Source organism: Strongylocentrotus purpuratus, unplaced genomic scaffold, assembly GCF_000002235.5.
Source record: "Strongylocentrotus purpuratus isolate Spur 01 unplaced genomic scaffold, Spur_5.0 spur5_scaffold_12, whole genome shotgun sequence".
NCBI classification, from domain to species: Eukaryota; Metazoa; Echinodermata; class Echinoidea; order Camarodonta; family Strongylocentrotidae; genus Strongylocentrotus; species Strongylocentrotus purpuratus.
In genome coordinates this window covers 125,531-144,923 of record NW_022145597.1, presented here as the reverse complement: position 1 = coordinate 144,923, position 19,393 = coordinate 125,531, and the positions used below count along the sequence as shown (strand labels likewise).

The 19,393-nt window shown below is 39.3% G+C and overlaps 1 protein-coding gene across 6 annotated transcripts; it reads left to right on the top strand.

The window, feature by feature from the left end:
* The first annotated feature begins 268 nt into the window (after positions 1-268).
* LOC752492 lies at positions 269-16,558 on the top strand. Of its 6 annotated transcripts, XM_030981524.1 has the most exons (9): positions 270-410; positions 3,959-3,960; positions 7,754-8,185; positions 10,008-10,209; positions 10,508-10,615; positions 11,634-11,874; positions 12,564-12,687; positions 14,980-15,228; positions 16,195-16,558. In XM_030981524.1, exons 1-9 carry the CDS (start codon positions 320-322, stop codon positions 16,528-16,530), a joined length of 1,785 nt encoding a protein of 594 aa, XP_030837384.1. In that variant the 5' UTR covers positions 270-319; the 3' UTR covers positions 16,531-16,558. The 6 variants fall into 6 exon arrangements, with proteins under 6 accessions (XP_030837385.1, XP_030837386.1, XP_030837384.1 ...); XM_030981525.1 differs by lacking the exon at positions 3,959-3,960 and having other exon boundaries at positions 269-406; XM_030981526.1 differs by lacking the exon at positions 10,508-10,615 and having other exon boundaries at positions 269-410.
* The last annotated feature ends 2,835 nt before the right edge of the window (positions 16,559-19,393 follow it).

The window sequence follows — 19,393 nt, the reverse complement described above, 5'->3', positions numbered from 1 at the left end:
ACGCACTATATACGTAAGCTGGTGGAAACTTAGATGCAAATATCCTCGAAAATATGCAGTTACAATGGAAAATGTTCAATATTTAGTAATATCATAGTACTGAGATGCCAGGAACTAAAAATGGCTTGACTTTGACTTGTAAAAGACATCAAATTAAAACAACAAATTAGGGGGCGAGCTGACCAAAAAAATGGGGGCGAGCTGACCAAGAATCCCAAAATCGGCCAAAAAAATCGGGAGGCGACATGACCAATTGTGGGCGACTTTGTAAGGGGGCGGGCTGACATTAGGCGAGCTGACATGGCTGTCATTTTCGATAATGTCTGTTCACTTCTGTTCGGATTGTGAAACCCAAGGCCAAGCCCGTGCTTCAAATACATGTTCTGGCTGTATATTTTCTGGTTCTGTAAGTTTATATTTTACTTCAGAACATCAATAAAGATAATTATTAATTTAAATTATGCCTAGGGTCTACATCACATGCATATGTTAATCTATTCTAGGTTAGGTCTATATCAAAATATGCTGCAATCGTCGACTAGTCGACGATTGCAGCATATTTTTAGTTTGCAGTGGCCGAACTCCAGGGAGCTCCGGCGCCTAAGGACAGGCGTCGGTGGAGGAGCTCCCATCCTAGCTGGCCTGGAGCTGAGCTGGAGTTAGCAGTGCAGTGACCGAGTCTCGATCCGGTCCCGATTGGGGTGTGCAGGTGGATCGCTATACACTGGGGTTTCCCCCTAATTTAATGCCAAGGCCCTGGCCTAGATCTAGATTCTAGATCTAATGTTATAGACCGAAAGCTTCAGTCTCTATAATCGTCGATTATAGAGACTGAAGCTTTCGGTCTAATGTTAGAGTCTATTATTACTTATTAGTAGGTCTAGGCCTAGTATTCTACTCTTTTAATCTAGAATAGATCTAACTCATGGAAGCTTCAGCGTCGGCGTCGCATCAGAGCTTCCTGGATCTGGCTTGGGATAGATCTAGCTCTAGATCTAGATCTAGGCCTAGACCTAGATCTACGACGATTTTTAATAATGCAATGGGTTATATTAAAGTACAAGTTGACTAGATCTAAGGCCGTGTGAGTCAAACAAAAGTTTACATCTAGAAAATTGGACAAAAAGAATTTCCATTTTCGGTTTAACTTAATAAAATTTGGAGTGGACTTTAAAAGATTATTAGACTATCATTAATTATTTTAAAAATCATCTAGATCTATGAACAGTAGATTATTATACATCTTAATGAAAGAGTGTTTTATCCCAAATCATTAGGTACCATTTTTGTGTGGTATGTGTTAATTAATGCTTGGATGAACAGTGCAAAAATCGACTTGTGCCAAGTGATGCCTACAGCATGTATTAGAGTAAAGTACCCGGTAATCGGTCAGCTCCGGTTTTCGGCCAATTGGTTGGATACATGGTACAATCACTTTAAAATACATCGCATAATAGCATAACACATATCCCACACATACCATACCATGCCAGTGTCACTGAAGAACCACATTTGCAATGAAAAATATATCCTAAAATATCACATTTTAGCGATGTAATCGGCGGTCCCGCTACCCAAATCTGAAAAATCGAGTTTCTTACGCGTGTATGTAAGAAATATGGGTACCATAAAATGAGCTTTATTTCAAGTATTTTTCAGATATAGAGCCCGATTTTGTGCTGGTCGCAAGCTCAAAAGTATCTCATCGCATGTATTAAATCAATGCAGCCGCACACCGCGACGCACACACGATATGTCTGTCTAATTCAGATTCCAACTTCCGATCACCGCTGTGCCTGTATTCGGCCAGGCGAGCACCCGGGAGCTCCGGGGTGGGATACTTGCTCCGCCCGCTTGTGCTATACATCAGCGCAGAAACGCACGGCGCGCGCGAGCGCTTCCTATTGACTTTGTACATGCGGCCGTAAACTGAAACGCTCGGCCGATAACCGGCTCCAAAACAGTGAAAATTGAAATGAATATTGTCATGGCAATTCGTGATTTTTTTTTGGGATTCTTTTTTTGTTTAAATAATAATAATATTTGCTTCATGATTTGAACAAGAAATGATAATAAATAGGAAGTAAAGAGTCCAATAAATAGGATTTTGTCTTAAGTGGCCGAAAACCGGGTACTTTACTCTATGTTGGATTAGCGGAGTGAGAGAATGAATTGAATGTATCAAATGAAATGCATTGCATATATGCTTTTTGTAGATCGCAAAGTCACACACGCACACACAAACGCGCATACATGTACATGTTCGTTGATATGTGTGGCATGATTAATGTTGTAAGCAGGGGCGTAGACAATGGGGGGGATGAGGGGGATGCATCCCCCCCACCTCACAAGGTGGGGGGGATGGCATGTACAATCATCCCCCCCAGGTTTTGGGGAATGATATTTGCTTACTTAATAAGTCATAATGATGATAATAATAGTAATAATAATAATGATAACAATTATAATATTAATAATAATAATAATTATGATGATGATAATAATAATCCTCATCATTATTGTAATTGTGTTTATTGTTATTAGCCGCATTCACACGGTGAAAGCCAATTCAGACGCTAAAAAAAAAGAAAATCTTACAAGTATTTTGTGGTTATCTTGTGGTTTGGAAACCACAAGATAACCACAAGATTAAACAGGCGCGGATCTACGGGGGGGGGGGGGGTTAGGGGGTTTAACCCGCCCCCCTTGGGCGGCCCAAAAAACAAACAAACAAAAAAGGAAAAAAATGAAGAAAAAAAAAGAAAAAAAGAAAGAAAAAAGAACGCACGCTGGAGAGAAACCCTTTCAAGTGCAAATATTGTGAGAAGATATTCAACTCATCTGGTAACTTAACCAAACACATGATAACTCTGGATATAACTGTGTATTTAACTGTTACTTGATTTAAAAAGACGTTATCATGCACTGCTTTTTATGGTCTCCATTGTGTTAATAGATGCCAGGAAAACATCACTTACGGGGTTCAAATAAACACCCAAAAAAAAATCGGCTCGCCGCTTTGCGGCTCGTGGACGATGCTCCGCATCGTCATTATTGGTCAACCCCCCCCCCCATTAGCAAAAAGCTAGATCCGCCCCTGAGTCATCCCCCCCAGGTGTACGAACCTGTCTACGCCACTGGTTGTAAGGGATGTTATTTGGATCTGCAAAAAACGATTTAATACCCAAATCCCAATTGTTTTATTACATCACATAGCTAGTCTAGAGATCTAGTCTAAGCAACTTTGCCGCAAGTCGATTTTTGTACTCTCGCAAACAATGCTTCCTGTTCATCCAAGTGTGAACACATACCACACAAAATGATATAATAGAGAGGTGTAAACTTTTTTTTGACTCACACTGTTGGGGCCATGAATTTGGTGCAAATGAACATATTGCAAGCATATATGCGATCCTACAATATTTAGTGATCCTTGTCGCGGTTGAGATTGAGTCTAAAGTTATGACGTTGTAAATATTAAACTCTTTGTGTTGTATAGCTCCCTCTCAAGGTCAAGATATTAATTAAGCCATGACACAATGTTTCTTAATTGACTAAAATCGACCGATTGGCTATTTCCGTTTGGAAATTATACATCGCAACTAGTCTACATGTTCTGAGATTTTCATGGTCGCAGCTACAATTGAATAGGCGTATTATATAAGCACTATTTGAAATTTTGATATTCAATTTTACTCCAAAGCAGCTAGTGTTTTGGGGGCTAAATTTTCTAGTGCTTATATTAATAGTTAAAGGGACTTGGTAAAATGTTAAAGTAGATATTCATTGATTTTAAAAACTAACTTTATTTTCATTATTGCAAAGTTGAAACTTTGATTCGACAAGGTAATCAAAATTCAATGCTTGGAAACATTCGAAGTAATGATTATTATAAATTACAAAACGCTTAAATATACCCCCGGCATAGCACCTGAATAGCTCTCCGAACGCTGCTGAGATGTGTGAGATCACAGTATGGACATGATTTGCACAAGCAGACGATGTCCCATGACATCTCACACATTTTCAGTGCCTGTGTTTTCATCTTCTCTTGAGTTCTTTCTCTTACTTCACTACCGCCAGGCTAATTGTATAATCTATTGCCTCACTCTAAACCCGCGCATAGTTTTATTTTGATGACAAATGCAGCGATGCAAAAAAAAAGGAATCTGTCGCTTGTAAACAAAATAAGACGCCATTGTATATTCAGCTGCACACACCGCTGTATGTTCGTCGTTTCAAGAGGGAACAAATGCCGTCCTTAATATCATTCCTGGGGGTTTTCAATTTGAAAGTCTGGTTTCTTTGATTGTTAATTAACCCCTATCCTGTGTATTTAAGCAAAAGATTTTAGTTATCAGAATCGGGTCATATCCCATTTTGAATGGTTTGACATGCCATTTTATTTATATACACTAAACTCATTACAATTTGACAAATAAAAGCTTTGCAATTATGTTCATTCTTTATGGGATGTCGTCTGCTTGGGCGGTATTGGTCCATATAGTGACGTCATTAAAACATCATTATTTTTCTGGTGAATCTCTCGTATATCCCAGCTGTTATGGAGGTGGTTGTATTTGTATTTTAATAAATCACCCGATATGTAGTTGACCTAAACCTTGTACGATGGGCATCTGTTAGCTTACCAGTTTCTAGTGATACATTAGTTGACATATTGTGATTTTCTTTGAATTTCACCTTTAACATTGTTATGAGAGAAAGTACCGGTAGTGCTAAGGTAGTGACTTCAATGCTAGATATACAATTAAAGATAATCTGAAAATTTGAATGAAAACGGTAAAACGGACCATTATTAATGATACAAATTGGGAAAAACTGATCTAATCGATTCCTTAATCCTCCCAACTATATTATTACAATTTATGTATTTTAGGAGAATGTAAATTGTCTTAAAGCAATAAATTGGCTCTACATACCATTCCAGACATAAAAGTGTTGAAAGATTTTGAATACTGTAACCTGTTTTATGTCTTTTTTTTCATGGAAAGACGGTTGGGAAAATTCAAAAATGGTTGGTAGAATTTACTGTTAATCACTGTTAGAGGGTGTTGCACCATGACACCTTCAAAGAAAACCATAGATATCTCTGTGGTTTGAGAATTTTTCCAGGATTTTTTGTATGTCAGAGGGTTAGTACAGTAGAAGGAAGAAAGGTGAATTCTAATCAGGGTACACACTTTGTCTCACTTGGGGTGAAGAAAAAAAGTTCTTTTGATTATTCTGAATTTTTGTTTGTGTGTTGTATACTTGATACTGGTAAAGTCTGTACAATTTCAGGGCTACAAGTGTCAAACTTTTTTTTTCCAACCATGAAACATGTCCTTAATGACAAAAATAGCGTCAAGTGTCACCTGATGACATTTTGCAGAATTTTTTTGTTATTGTTTCTTTGGGTGAATGTGAATGGCATAGTTTGATAACTTGATATGAAATCAGAATACAACTCAATATTTAGAGTGCAAAGCAGTTTTATTCATGAAAAAAAATAAATCAGTTTTGCATCTTTTCATACCACAAAATGATGGCCTGACAGCATGAAGTTACTGATTAAAAAGATCACAGAGCAGTTTGACCCTTTATACTGCACAGCTACACATGGCAAGGGTGCTTTTGCATACCAACTTCCAGAATAAAAGGATAAATGGTTTTTGAGATACCAGTATGTGGCGTCAAAAATTATTCGGAGAGGACAATTTCGGAGAGGACATTATTTTTGACATGCAGTTGGAACTGCCTGATACAAATATAATTAGTTATTTCATGGCATTAATGAAACTGGATCTATTTAAGGTTTATTAGAACATATTTTATCCTGTAAGCACCCATTTATGATCTGCATATAGATCTTCAATCACCCATCGTAGAGAAATTATGTTCTCCCTCACTTTAAGACTTGTACTGAAAACTGGAATCACATTGAACTTTACTATCAGAAGGTACATGTACCTGGACAATACTGTGATTCTATAGTTACAAGTTTTTAGGAATAGTTAACCATATATCAGTGTTTTGGAGATTAGACTAAAATTCGGAGAGGACTTTATTTTTTGACATACATGTATGATTGGTTTATGCTTGTAATCCATGATCTTTCCTTATAAACACAACAATACTATGTGTGCAATCTTATGTAGAATCTTAGTCCAAAGTTTTATGTCTCATGAACATTTATCTTTGCTTAAAGTTGATACTCTAAGACAATCCCAAATACTGAGATAATTACATAAATAGAAAGCTTTTAACCCCCATAATAACACCAAATTGTGTCCACCCGACAAAACAAGTTTAGAATAATGAATTTATTCGAGTAAACTCTACCAAAATATCTAAGTCTGAAACCCGGAAGTGCACGTAGAGTCGCGCCTCTATCCGTGACGTCACGAACGGGAGTCATGGGCTCAGCGAGAGTGAATGGCAGTGATATCCCTACGTAAATGCTATCCTGTCAGAGCTTAGATTTGTTGTTGTTAAGGAGTATATTTGATGGATTTTCTGTTTTCATTTGAATGAAGAATAACGAAGCAACATTTTCCAGTCGCTGATTTCATTTTATATCCTCATATTCACCTATTTGGTAGAGATTTAAGACGAGTTTACTGCTTAGGAATTAAAGTTAAATCGTGCACTTATGAATAGGCGGATGCATTATATTGTCATCAGATGTACATGAGCAGTTTTGTAAAACGAATAGGTCTAGAACTATGATAGTGCTTATCATAGATGTGTGTGACTGCCTCAAAAAAGGATACAGTACCAGTTAAACATTTTATGTTGTAAAATATCAAACTTGAACGAGATCATGCATGCAAGCGCGCTTCCTCTATGATATCTTTTGGCGAGTGATGCGGCTCTTGCAGGAACGTTCGTGGAGCGAGCAGAATCGGGAGGTAACACCAAGCCGCTGCTCTAGGCGCTGCTTGCTTGTGATGGAACGTACGTGCGCTAGTTATATGTTTATCGGCAATTGCAAGAGAATGAAAGCGACGTTGCCAGCTAAGAAAAACAACTAACAAAGACTTGCTCCTGACTACCGGTGTCAGAATTGGTAGATGAAGGATCTTCAGGGCCAAGGAAGGCGAAAGACATGGGAAAAAAGGAAGAAGAAACCATCGGGAGATCGCTGTTAGTGTATGGTAATGAACTGTGCATGGGTAGACAGCTACTGTTGGTAATGAACTGTGCATGGGTAGACAGCTACTGTTCACTCCGTGCCTGGGCCGATTTCAACACCAAAACAAAAATTACATGGTGAAAATATCGACTAATAGCACATCGTTGGCATGTATATGTCATAATTTTTAAAAAGGGAATTGATATTAATACTATGAAGTACTAGGGGAAGGTAAAGAATTGTACATAGAATTATGATTTATTAGACTTTTCAGCCTTTGAAACAAAAATATGCAGAAAATCGTATCACTCTGCACATGTTTGCTATGGAACATCCGGGTACGTGAATATACTCTCTCCCGGACGTGAGGTCATAAATAGTAGACCAGCGTCGTGACTGATTTTCTATGCAAAGAGAGGCGGATATTTTAGACATTTCAATTGAGGATTTCGAGTAGACAGAATTTTTTGTGATATACTAAGTAATTGAAAAACTTAAAAATAACATATACTTGCCGTAGGTAACAAATTAAGGGACATTTATTTGCTTAGAGTATCAACTTTAATTAAAGACCGGGCCTATAATAATCAATATAATTTCTTTCTTTCTTTCTGCCAGATTTACCAATATTTTGATGCAATTATGGATGGTCATTGTTGCAACTGTGGAGCTGAGTTAAGAACGGATTTAAAAAGACCAACATTAAATGCCATAATCAGGGGGAGAGGTGTATCTTCGGTCGATGGACTCAAATCAATGGGAATTGTTGTAAGCCCTGGTAAAGAGAGAAAGTATCGCATATGCAAAATCTGTTCCCAGTTGATCGGCAAAATATCACAATCAAAGACAGAAATAGAGGAATCACACTCTAGCCTTCAGAATATAAGTGATGGCAGCACCTACCTTGGGCAGAAGATTAAACGATGTCTTTCTCCGCCAGCCTCTCCACCTCAAAAGAGAAGAAATCTTACTCAAACGCCCCAACAAAATACCCAAGAGACCCAGACTGAGCCCATGGCAGAGACCCCCGGAGACCCACCCAAGAAACGGGTAAGTTAGAGTTTCTATTTGTTTATTTCACAGTAAAAGCATAACATTTATAGCTGCACCAGGATAAATTGGGTGGGGGGCAACTGGGCAGGGCCACAAAATAATGTAAGAGTGGGCATCTTTCCCCACATTTTTCCCCACAAGATCTACATGTACAGTGTTTCCAGAAAAAACAAAACCGAGAATTATCGTTGTTTTAATATTAACTTAATCACATTTATAATTATTAAGTGACACATATTTGGAAAGCTTAGAACCTCCTCTTTCATTTGATGCAACTCATATGATGCATATTTCACGCATGAGTGATTAAAATGAATTTGAAGAGAGGAAACAAAAAATTCATTTGGCGGACTGTATTTGAATTTTAAGGAGAAAATCACATTTCTAGAAAGTTGAGTTTCTGCTCTCTCATATGACACCTCAATCAGGAAAAATGAGCAAGGTATGACAAAGTTCTGTTTGTTTAAAGTAGTGCTTGCATTTTCATAATTTCACCAAACGAATTTGTTTTCACTGGGTGCCTGCCGTAGCAACAAACAGAGTTGACAAAAGAATAGTAAATAATTCTTCTGATGATTCTTAGTCAATATTCACTTCAAAATGTGATTATATTCAGAGGATTTCATTTTTGGGGGCCTGCTAATGGGCCACCCTGCCTATAAATAATGTTCCAACCTCAATTTTTTTATCATATCGAATTGCGTTTCCCTTGTTTGTCATTCCAATCCCATATTCATATGTTCCATATAATTAGCAACAGATATATAAAAACATATATGTATGTTATCTCTCTATTCTTCTCACAGAAATATACCAATACCTTCCTCCCCCAAGCTGCGGCCCACCTGGCAGCTGGGCGGTATAAGCAAATGATGAAAAAAATGAAGTCTTCAAGCTCCTTTAATAACATGATGATAAATTCAGTATGTCAACAAATCAATACTGAAATCAAATCTAATCAGTCAATCTTCGAAATCAATGACACCAATAAAGCAAAGAGTTATGAGAGCTTTTCATGGAGAAAAACAAATCAACGTCTGAAGAAAATTGCCCAACAATGATGAAAGTTCTATCAGCAATAACGGACAGCAGGGGGCCCAGTAAAGAAACCAATGTGAGAATCACCATGGCAGCATCCCAACTCCTCTACACCCGTGATCCAAGAAAACACAAATTCATTCAGGAGTTGATTGGATTGTTGATGTGGTTTGCAGGAACAAAGAGACAGGTGAATTAATCATTTTTGGGGGGCGAAAATCACAGAATTTAGTCGTTACGATAATTTTTGTGCACTTATTAGAAAGGAAAAGGGGACATACTGTGTCAAAGTAAAGGGGAACTCATCAGAGATGGAAAAGGACACTTAATTATTACAGGTGGAAGGGGTACGTACTTACTATAAATGAAAAGGGGCGCTCTGGGGGAATTTGAAATAGTATTCCAAAAGTACCCCCCCCCCCCCTGACCACCATTTGGGGTCATAAAGATGGCATGAAATATCATATGTATTAGTAATGCGATTGATCCTGAAATATCCTTATTCTGCAGACTCAAGAAAGTGCAGAAGAGAAAGAGTCGTGTCTTTCATTGTCTGGAGCTGCGGAAGTGGGGGGGGGGGGGGGGGGGATGCTTGCGATTGAGTACCGAATCCCTAGTATTTTCTGATATTGTAAGCATTATGGAATGTATAGCGTCTACTAAAAGAGGGGGCAGCCTAGCTAGGTTGATAGTGGCTCCCCTCTCATTGACCCTGCATGACCCTGCTTGACAGTGCTGCATTCATATATTTCAGGGATATTTTCTTAATTTCTTGATACAGATTTTCGAGAGGCTGTCTAGGCTGGGTTTATGCACCAACATTGGGACCACCACAAATTGCATAGACACTTTGAGGGGTGAATTTGACACTACCATTCATCACCAGAAACTGCAAATCGCAGATATTAAGAGGAGATCCACAAGGGCAAAGAAACGACTGGTTCCTGCTGAAGAATGGGAGGATGAAGGTGGATGGGAGGAAGGTACGTAGGAAAGGAAATTAATTAGTCAAAATAAGTTTTGTTCCGAAAGCCACTAAAATAGTATGAGACCCATCCGTGACTGTGAAAGTTAAAGAAATTGATTACATGATTCTGAATTACAAGAACAGACATATCATACAGAGCCTGGGATGGTTAAAAATATGAAACTTCAGAGAGAGAGAGAGAGAAAATACTAAATGTGTGTATTTTAGGGTAAATGCTATAAAGTGAAACTTTGCAGCATGTTATGATTATTAAATGACAATGAATCACTGCTGTTATTTTATGTTCTATATAGTTCAAGAAACCCCTGAAGAAGTGACCCCCCTTGTATCATCTCCAGTGGACGAAGGTCCTCATAACATCGATGCACTCCAACCTGACCCTGATAGCTCAACCTTCAATTGTAAGAACATTTCTATCATGGGAGTGTCGTGGTCGAGTGGTTTAAGGCGCTTGACTGTAGATGGGAAGGTTGAGGGTTCGAATCCCGACACGGCACTAATATCCTTTGGCAAGATATTTACCTGCACTTGCTACTCTCCACCCAGGTGTTAAATGGGTACCCGGTAGGATGTGAACGTTCATGTGGTTGAACGAGCAAGTGTGCGCCTGTAAAATGGCGACTGGCTGGAATGCTCCCCAGGGAGTGGAAAATGTGCACACATTGTGTGCGGGTAAGCTTGAATCCGATGACCGGGGTAATAATATATCTGTAAAGCGCTTGGGCACACCGTTGGATCGGTGTATTGCGCCTTATAAAAAAACGGATTACTATTATCATGACAGGATACCTATTTTTATTTGATGTAATTTCTTGAGTTGTATGATTAGCTGAAATTTGACTCGATTGCTAAACTGATGTGCGTGCATTTATCAAAGTCTAGCTTTTGACAACTATGATTTGACAAAGAATGTCTTTTTTAGTATTTCACATCTGGAATCGAGAACGAAAAATGTAAAATATCTTGGAAATCATTTTATTAGAAAATCTCCAGAAATAAACAATGGATGAAAACATCTTCATAGTTTTTGTGTTTGGCACATTTTCCCTTGGTGTATACTAACTAGTGTATACAGTATAGGACACATGTTTACAAATAGAAATACACTGCTTGTTTACAGGTTCAAGAAAATACTTCTTTAAAGGCCCATAGTACTACTTGCTCCCTCTATATATAGAAAATAATGCCTAATCGGTGACCATCAGTCCCCCATGATCCTCTTTTTCTTATGTTAATTGAGAGCTGAGTTGATGAGATAGCCACCTGTCAGTGACCTTCCTGGGTGGTCTAACTCCTCTCGGCCAAACTAATACAGCCGGCCTTTAATTTACATACAAGTTAAATCAGAAAAATGTTACATGTCAGAAGCACAGGTCTATATCATTTTAGATTAGTTTTGAACCTGTTCCTCCCTGACAGGTGCCAACATTGATGACACGACCACAACAACATTTGGATTTACATTGACATTTGACAATGTGAGTCTGTGGCCTTCAAGGACACCGTTTTATTCAGGTCAGCTAAACTTGGTGCGGTCTCATGCAGCTATAGACCGTGTGTCATGCTTCAACCTTAGTGATGAGGCTCCATCCTTGAAAGAGCTATCAAACATATCTCAAGATATCTTCATCCCCACTACTGAAGACAACGACATGCTAAGGTAAATATACTTAGTGGTCTCCCCCCCCCCTCCCTCCCCCCCCCCCCCCCCCCCTCTCTCTCTCTCTCTCTCTCTGTTTCTCTTTCTCTATCCCTCTCTGTATCTCTCTCTCTCTCCTCCCTGTGTTTTCTCTCTATCTTTCTCTCTCTTTCTCCCCCGATCATCTCCCTCTTTCTTTCCCGATCATCTCCCTCTCATGTGTATAAATACCGGTATGAGGAAAACTTCAGTTCATGCCTCTCATACAAAGCACGTTGAATTACCTATATAGCTTACAAGTGTTCAATAAATGGAAGTGCTTTTGAAGGGGAATTTCTATGCCATTGGATCCCAAATAATATTTTTTGTCAAAATTTGTTTTAGAAATGTTGACCTCTTGCCTTTACCCAGAAATATATATCTCCTTGGTTTGATTGTGGAAGGGTACCGTATCTCTGATGAAGACATATGATATATATACATACATGTATATAAAACACAATACTTATTTGAATTTCATGGGAAATATCTCTGAAGTTCTTTTTTATCATAACTGTTTTAATGGAATATCATTACTGCTATTGTATACTTAAACAATCTTTGTTATAAAAGAGATTTTAAAATAATTTGTAACAATTTACAATTTGCTTTGCTATCATACATGATTAAATACAACTTGTCATGTTAATGACCCTTCATTATACACACAGGTATGAGTATGAAGTGATGATTGAACGGATACTGTCCAAGCATATCCCATGCTTCAAGGATATAGACGTCACAGAACACATCCCGCATCCTTATCAGGCAGAGACAAAGAAAAAAAGTGTGATGGTAAATATATATTCCAATTGTTAAAGGATTAAGAATATATATATATATATATATATATATATATATATAAATATATAAACTACGGTTGGTGGCATCTTGATTTGGCATCCTACAAAGTTACTATCAAAAAATTTCAGAGTGTTATGAAAATCACCCACCCCTCCCCCCCCCCCCACCCCCTCTCCCCCCATCCCCGAAACACACACTAATGTCCTTTGAATGCTTGTTTATTAATAATGCATGTGCAATTAAGTATTTATCCCAAAAGTGTTATGGAAATCACCCACCCCCTCCCCGATAATAATAATAATAATAATGGTGGCTTCTTATATAGCGCACATGTCCGTCACGTTGTGACGCTCCTGGCGCTGCCCAAATTATTACCCTGGCTTTAGCAAGGCAGCCACTGCGATACACACACTAATATCTTTTGAATGCTTGTTTATTAATAATGCATGTCCAATTAAGTATTTATCCCCCAAAAGATGATTACTTCACATCTAAATTGTGTTGCATGCATACAGTACTGATTATTATTTTTTCTTAAATTTGGTGATATTAAGCAAATAACTACCGTTGGTGAAGGTGATGGGACAAACTATCACTTCCGAGGCGATCTGAATGTAGCTATCTTTCAGAAGCAAAGCTGAGGAAAGATTCACTGCGTATACATTCAGATCGCCGAGGAAGTGATAGTTTGCCATCGCCTGAAACCAAAAGGTGATTATTTGCTTTTTATAAGATGATGACGTGGATCCTAATCAAATGATTAGTTGAAAGCGTACACGTGACCAGGCATTTATTTTGCCTAACGCGTAATCACGCGTAATTTGGGTAATGACCTGTCATTATCAAAATCATGTTAGAAAACATCATTTTATAAAACAAATAAAACATAATCTTATAAAACAAATAATACACATTGTTTTGTTCGGGCATTAGTAAAATTACCCACACTTGCTATCGCCTCAGGCGTGTTAGACTGTTCCAAAGGTACCTCGTGTGGTTAATTCTTACTAATGCCCTCACTGATGTGTATTATTTGTATAATATTCCACATCGGAAACATTTCACTTCTTCCATCATTTTAGAGCAACAAGTCATCAATTAACAGCTAGCAAACGGTGTACGATACATACAGTGCATGCAGTATGGTGGTGTGACCATATAGTTCGCGCCTGACCAAAGTTCGCGTACTAACACTAAAAGCGCTTAAAGAGGAGAGTAAAATGCAGCGTATACAATTAAAGTGCGTTGCACTGTGTAGATAGGACTTCTATCTTCAGTGAAAGTAAGTTGCACTGTGTAGATAGTAGCTTATCTACACAGTGTAATGAACTTTTTGCTTCTCCCAGCAATGATGGGCGAACTATCTGTCATCACATGATTTAATTATGACCAATCGTAGAGCAAGGTTCTTAGTATGTGGAATATAATAGGTTTTATCTACAGTGATTTCCAAGCATATGATCTAAATCATATAGATAGTAATTATTGCACATTATATATCAATTATTTACACATATTTGTACTTCATCCATTGAATGAAATGGTCACACCTTGTATTCATGATCCTTTTCCACGTTCTTCCTCTCACCACCAAGTATGTTCTCTGTCCTATTCCACCTAAGCTGATGAGCTGCCCTTTCTTCCTCTCACCACCAAGTATGTTCTCTGTCCTATTCCACCTAAGCTGATGAGCTGCCCTTTCTTCCTCTCACCACCAAGTATGTTCTCTGTCCTATTCCACCTGAGCTGATGAGCTACCCTTTCTTCCTCTCACCACCAAGTATGTTCTCTGTCCTATTCCACCTAAGCTGATGAGCTGCCCTTTCTTCCTCTCACCACCAAGTATGTTCTCTGTCCTATTCCACCTGAGCTGATGAGCTACCCTTTCTTCCTCTCACCACCAAGTATGTTCTCTGTCCTATTCCACCTAAGCTGATGAGCTACCCTTTCTTCCTCTCACCACCAAGTATGTTCTCTGTCCTATTCCACCTGAGCTGATGAGCTACCCTTTCTGATACTCCACCACCATGTATGTTCTCTGTCCTATTCCACCTGAGCTGATGAGCTATCCTTTCTTCCTCTCACCACCATGTATGTTCTCTGTCCTATTCCACCTAAGCTGATGAGCTACCCTTTCTTCCTCTCACCACCATGTATGTTCTCTGTCCTATTCCACCTAAGCTGATGAGCTACCCTTTCTTCCCCTCACCACCATGTATGTTCTCTGTCCTATTCCACCTAAGCTGATGAGCTACCCTTTCTGATACTCCACCAAACGTACAGGTACCTTTAGGAGTCCTGCAAAAAGATGTAACAAATGTGTCAGATATGATAGACGTTCTGACACATCTGCACAAGCATGTTCCAGGACACGAGTCTCCGATACCAGTGATATTGTACGGGGATCAGCCGTCTTGTGAGAGGGTCCGAGATGCCATCGGTGTTCGTAGTAATGAAGATACACCGTGGAATCGCCTCGGCGGGTTACTACCATCCATACAGGAGTCGCATAAGTGCTTACTTTTCCTAGAGGTACCTATTTCCTATTTGTTCTTGTTCTTGAAGTGTGGAGGAAGCAAATTCTCTGAACTTTTCTAGGTCCTTAAGATCCTTGCTTAGTACCAAGCAGCATGCTCTCTAAGCATCTATGTCACCTAAATAGTCAAACTGGATCCTGGTTCATAATCCACAGTCATCCTGTACAATCAACTAGCCCTGATTGCAGACAGTACTTCTGTAAGGAGATAAAAAGTTCCATTGAATTTCGTAACTATCAAACTGAAGGGTACGAGAATTACACAATACGATCAATTATCCTTGGACATGGACATACATGTATGCTTCCCTGGGACAATTATTTCCCAGATAACTATCCCCAGCACCACTTAAGATCAATAAGCCCTGAATTGTCTGAAGGTAATGAATTCATAGCAGTATACAGCTGTCCAGAAGAAAAGTTGATTGGAGGAAGGGAGTTGAGAAGTGTCCTTACAGGATTAGTTGTCCTCAGGGGCGGATCCAGCCAGCGGCAAGGGAGGGTGTGTGGGGGGGGGGGGGGGGGGGGGGGGGGGGGGGGGGGGTAAGGAGCACTAGTTTTTTTTCCTCTACAAATTTGTGAATAAATATTTAGCGCTGAATCAACACCACCCACCTTGGACCAGGGGGAGGGGGTCCGTCTTCTTTTTTTATTTTTTTATTTTTAATTTGCCTGTTTTTGGGGCTCCTAGATCCGCCTCTTGTTGTCCTGACATATTGTCATTCAGATATTAAACCTTTATAATATTGAATAACTTTCAAATCTTATATGTATTGTGTACAAATATAGTCACAGGAAGCTCATGTAATGCATGTAGACAATAGATATCCTACTTTAGGGCTCTTCAAAACAAGTCCAGCCCTGTGTAAATTCATGTCTTGGATATAGCAACAACAACAATAACAGTATATTTTTTCACATCATATTCATGATTTTTTTTTTTTTTTTTTTTTCTTCTCCAGGACACATACAAACTTCTGTTTGATGCAAAAAGTGTAAAGTCATGTGGGAGTCTATCTTTCATCAAGAGCCGATATAAACACACTCATGTCACACCGAAAGTCTCCTACTGTTTCAACTACGCCACAAGTATGTTGAGATTTGCAACAGAAGCACACGTGGTTGCTGCAGCGTGTGAGTACATGGGCATATCAAAGCCCAGTGATCCCCCAAAGATCTACCCCAGGATCCCAAGGCCAAGTCAGTATATTTCAGTGAAATATGTAAATCTGTACTGGACAAATCTTTCCATCCCTACCAGCCTGGTCATCCTGCCGAGGAAGACGAGGAAGAGTTAGAGGCCGAGGAGGATGAGGATGAGGAGCTTGGACCTTTCTGCATCTGTAAACAAACAAGAGAAGACGTAGAAATGGTGTTCTGTCACAACAAAAGATGTGACAGGGGGAAATGGTTTCATCTTGAGTGTCTGCAGTTCAATTTTGAAGAGCTTCCGAAGGAAAGTGGTTTTGCAGTGATAAGTGTCGTCAGCAGCATCAAGAGGAAAGAGAGAACAAGAAGAAGGGAAAGGAGACTAATCCAGATACAAGATTTGAGTATTCTAAAGCTATACTGCACTTAGGGCTTGGGGAGATGGTGCGCCATGATGCAGTACGAGAGGGAGATGGAAATCGCATGATCCTACACTGGCGTCTAGATATGATCCACTTCTATGAAAAACATCACTGGAAATATCTAATCGAAGGTCACAATCTGATCATGGATGTTAATGGTGGAGTATCAGAAAGGGTAGCTCATCAGCTTAGGTGGAATAGGACAGAGAACATACATGGTGGTGAGGGGAAGAACGTAGGAAAGGATAAAGACAACAAGGTGTCCATTGACAGAGCTGGAGGGATTCTAAATGAGAGTAATGTATCACGTTACAGTCAAGTAGTGGGAATGAGGAAGACTATAAATAGAAAGTTCGACCCCAAGATGACGACGGGGAGGATGACGATGGGGAGGAGGAAAGTTGTACAGAAACCTGAAGTCCAGGCCGGGGAATCTGACACTGCAAATCTTGCTAAACTGCTGGTAAAACACAAGTGTTTGGTGGAAATCCCTGGAAGATCACATCAAGGATTTGAAGACTTTGAGTTTGAACAAAAATTGAATCTGAACAAGTACAAAGCCAAGATGTCAGCCATGAGTAAGAGGAGAGTGAACAAGCTAAAGCAGCAGAGAAATGAAACGGTATGATGATCCATGCATCAAAGTCTGACTGTAATTTGAGAGATTGAAGTTGAGATTAAGCTCATTACTGGATTTTGTCATCTTGATGGATAGGGAGTCAAATCGCTTAATCAGCATATATTTTTGGTAGATATGTTATGCATTGCTGAGTATTTACGGTATATCTACCCTTCAGGGCTCAAATTAATTTTTTGTCCACGGGGGCTCTTCCCCCAAAAAAAGAGCCCCCGTGAACCTTCTCACGGGGCTCTTTTAGTACTGACGGGGGCTATTTTTTATACAAATATCCATTGAATTGGTACCTATGATACTCCTCAATTATTTGCTATTTCATCATTATCATTCCAATCAGCATTTTCCCTCTTACAAATTTACAAGCTACATAGCTGTTACTGGCCTGTGTATATAATATATACGCATACAACACTGATCTTTATGATGTCTTTAACGTGACATATCTTCTTCTCCCTTGCAAACGAGAAAGAAAACAAGGTCTTTAAAAGGGATTAAGCGACAAATAATGGTTGTGATTCAAATTGATGCGAATATTTGTTTGAATAAGCACTGCTAGTCACCCGAATCTTCTTTGTAAAAACAACTTTTACAAATCTCAGCCATGCTTACTGAGTTGAGACGTTCCATTCAATGTAAAATACTCTTTAAAGAATACACTTCTCCTAATCTGAAAGTGATCTTACAACACAGTGGCAGATTTGCATGGCTGAGATTGTAAAAGTCGTTTTTACAAAGAAGATTCTGGTGAAAAGCATTGCTTATTCAAAAAAATCCTTGCATCAATTTGAATCACAATGATTATTTGTCGCATGATCCTTTTATTAAATAACCTTGTTTTCTTTTTTGTTTGCAGGGGGAAAAGAAGCTATGTCACGTTAAGAAATCATAAAGATCAGTTGTATTATGCGTATATACATTATGATACCAGAACAAATGTTGATTATCAGAATGTCATTTTGGAATACCTCTATACAAATACCACATTGTCTTTAGCCCGTATCAGTATTAGTATCATGCAATATAAAGCTATATTCTTATTTAATTCAGTATAATGCTTTTCCTCAAAAATAGTTTTGCCATTTTGTTAGGGTTGAGACGCTAAGAAATGGTTTCAAATGTACATTACACGAACCCTGAACCATTGCAAAATGATGGTGGCTCTCTCTCTCTCTCTCTCTCTCTTTACTTTAATCATGCATTATCAAATACATATAAAGCAGCAACCAAAAACTTAGGGTTATCTGAGATAGGTGAAAGAAAGAGTTAAAAAGAAAGTCATGCTAAAACGGCGCTTTCACTCCCCCCCCCCATGAAAAAAATAAAATAGATCAGTAGTCTCTCTCCAGCATCCCCCACCCCCCCCCCCCCCCCCCCCCCCCCCCCCCCCGCTTTAATATCACATTTTCACTTGGCAGCCCAAGGGGGCCGGGGGTGGGAGGAGGGGGTTAAACCCCTAACCCCCACCCGTAGATCTGCCCATGTTACCATATCATTCCACGACATCTTGGTCTTCCTCTTCTTCCCAATAGGGACTTTTAGATTGCGTGGACGTGGACGTGTTACGTCCTTTTAAGGCACTGGCAGTCACATGTGACGTCCTTTTAAGCACTGGCACTGCCTTAAAGGAGGTCACACGTTTCAGTCCACGTTCCCATCGTGCAAATCTAAAGGTCCCTAATATTGATTTACTGGTCGAGGTTCATTATTTGCTAGTCATTGAAATCACCAGATTTTAGCGGGTTAACGCTTTCACAACGAAAAACTTCTCCATGACCATGTTTCTGCCCTTGCGCGATCGCCTCCAGCTCCAGCAGACATAGCGCGGCAGCGTGCACACGTACCGCTACTAAGGGCGCAGTAGGCCTATAACCACTGCTGACGGCGGCACTGCACTGTGAGCTGAATCGGTAATAATACTCATAAAACAAGAAATCTTGCACGCTAATCTAAGTT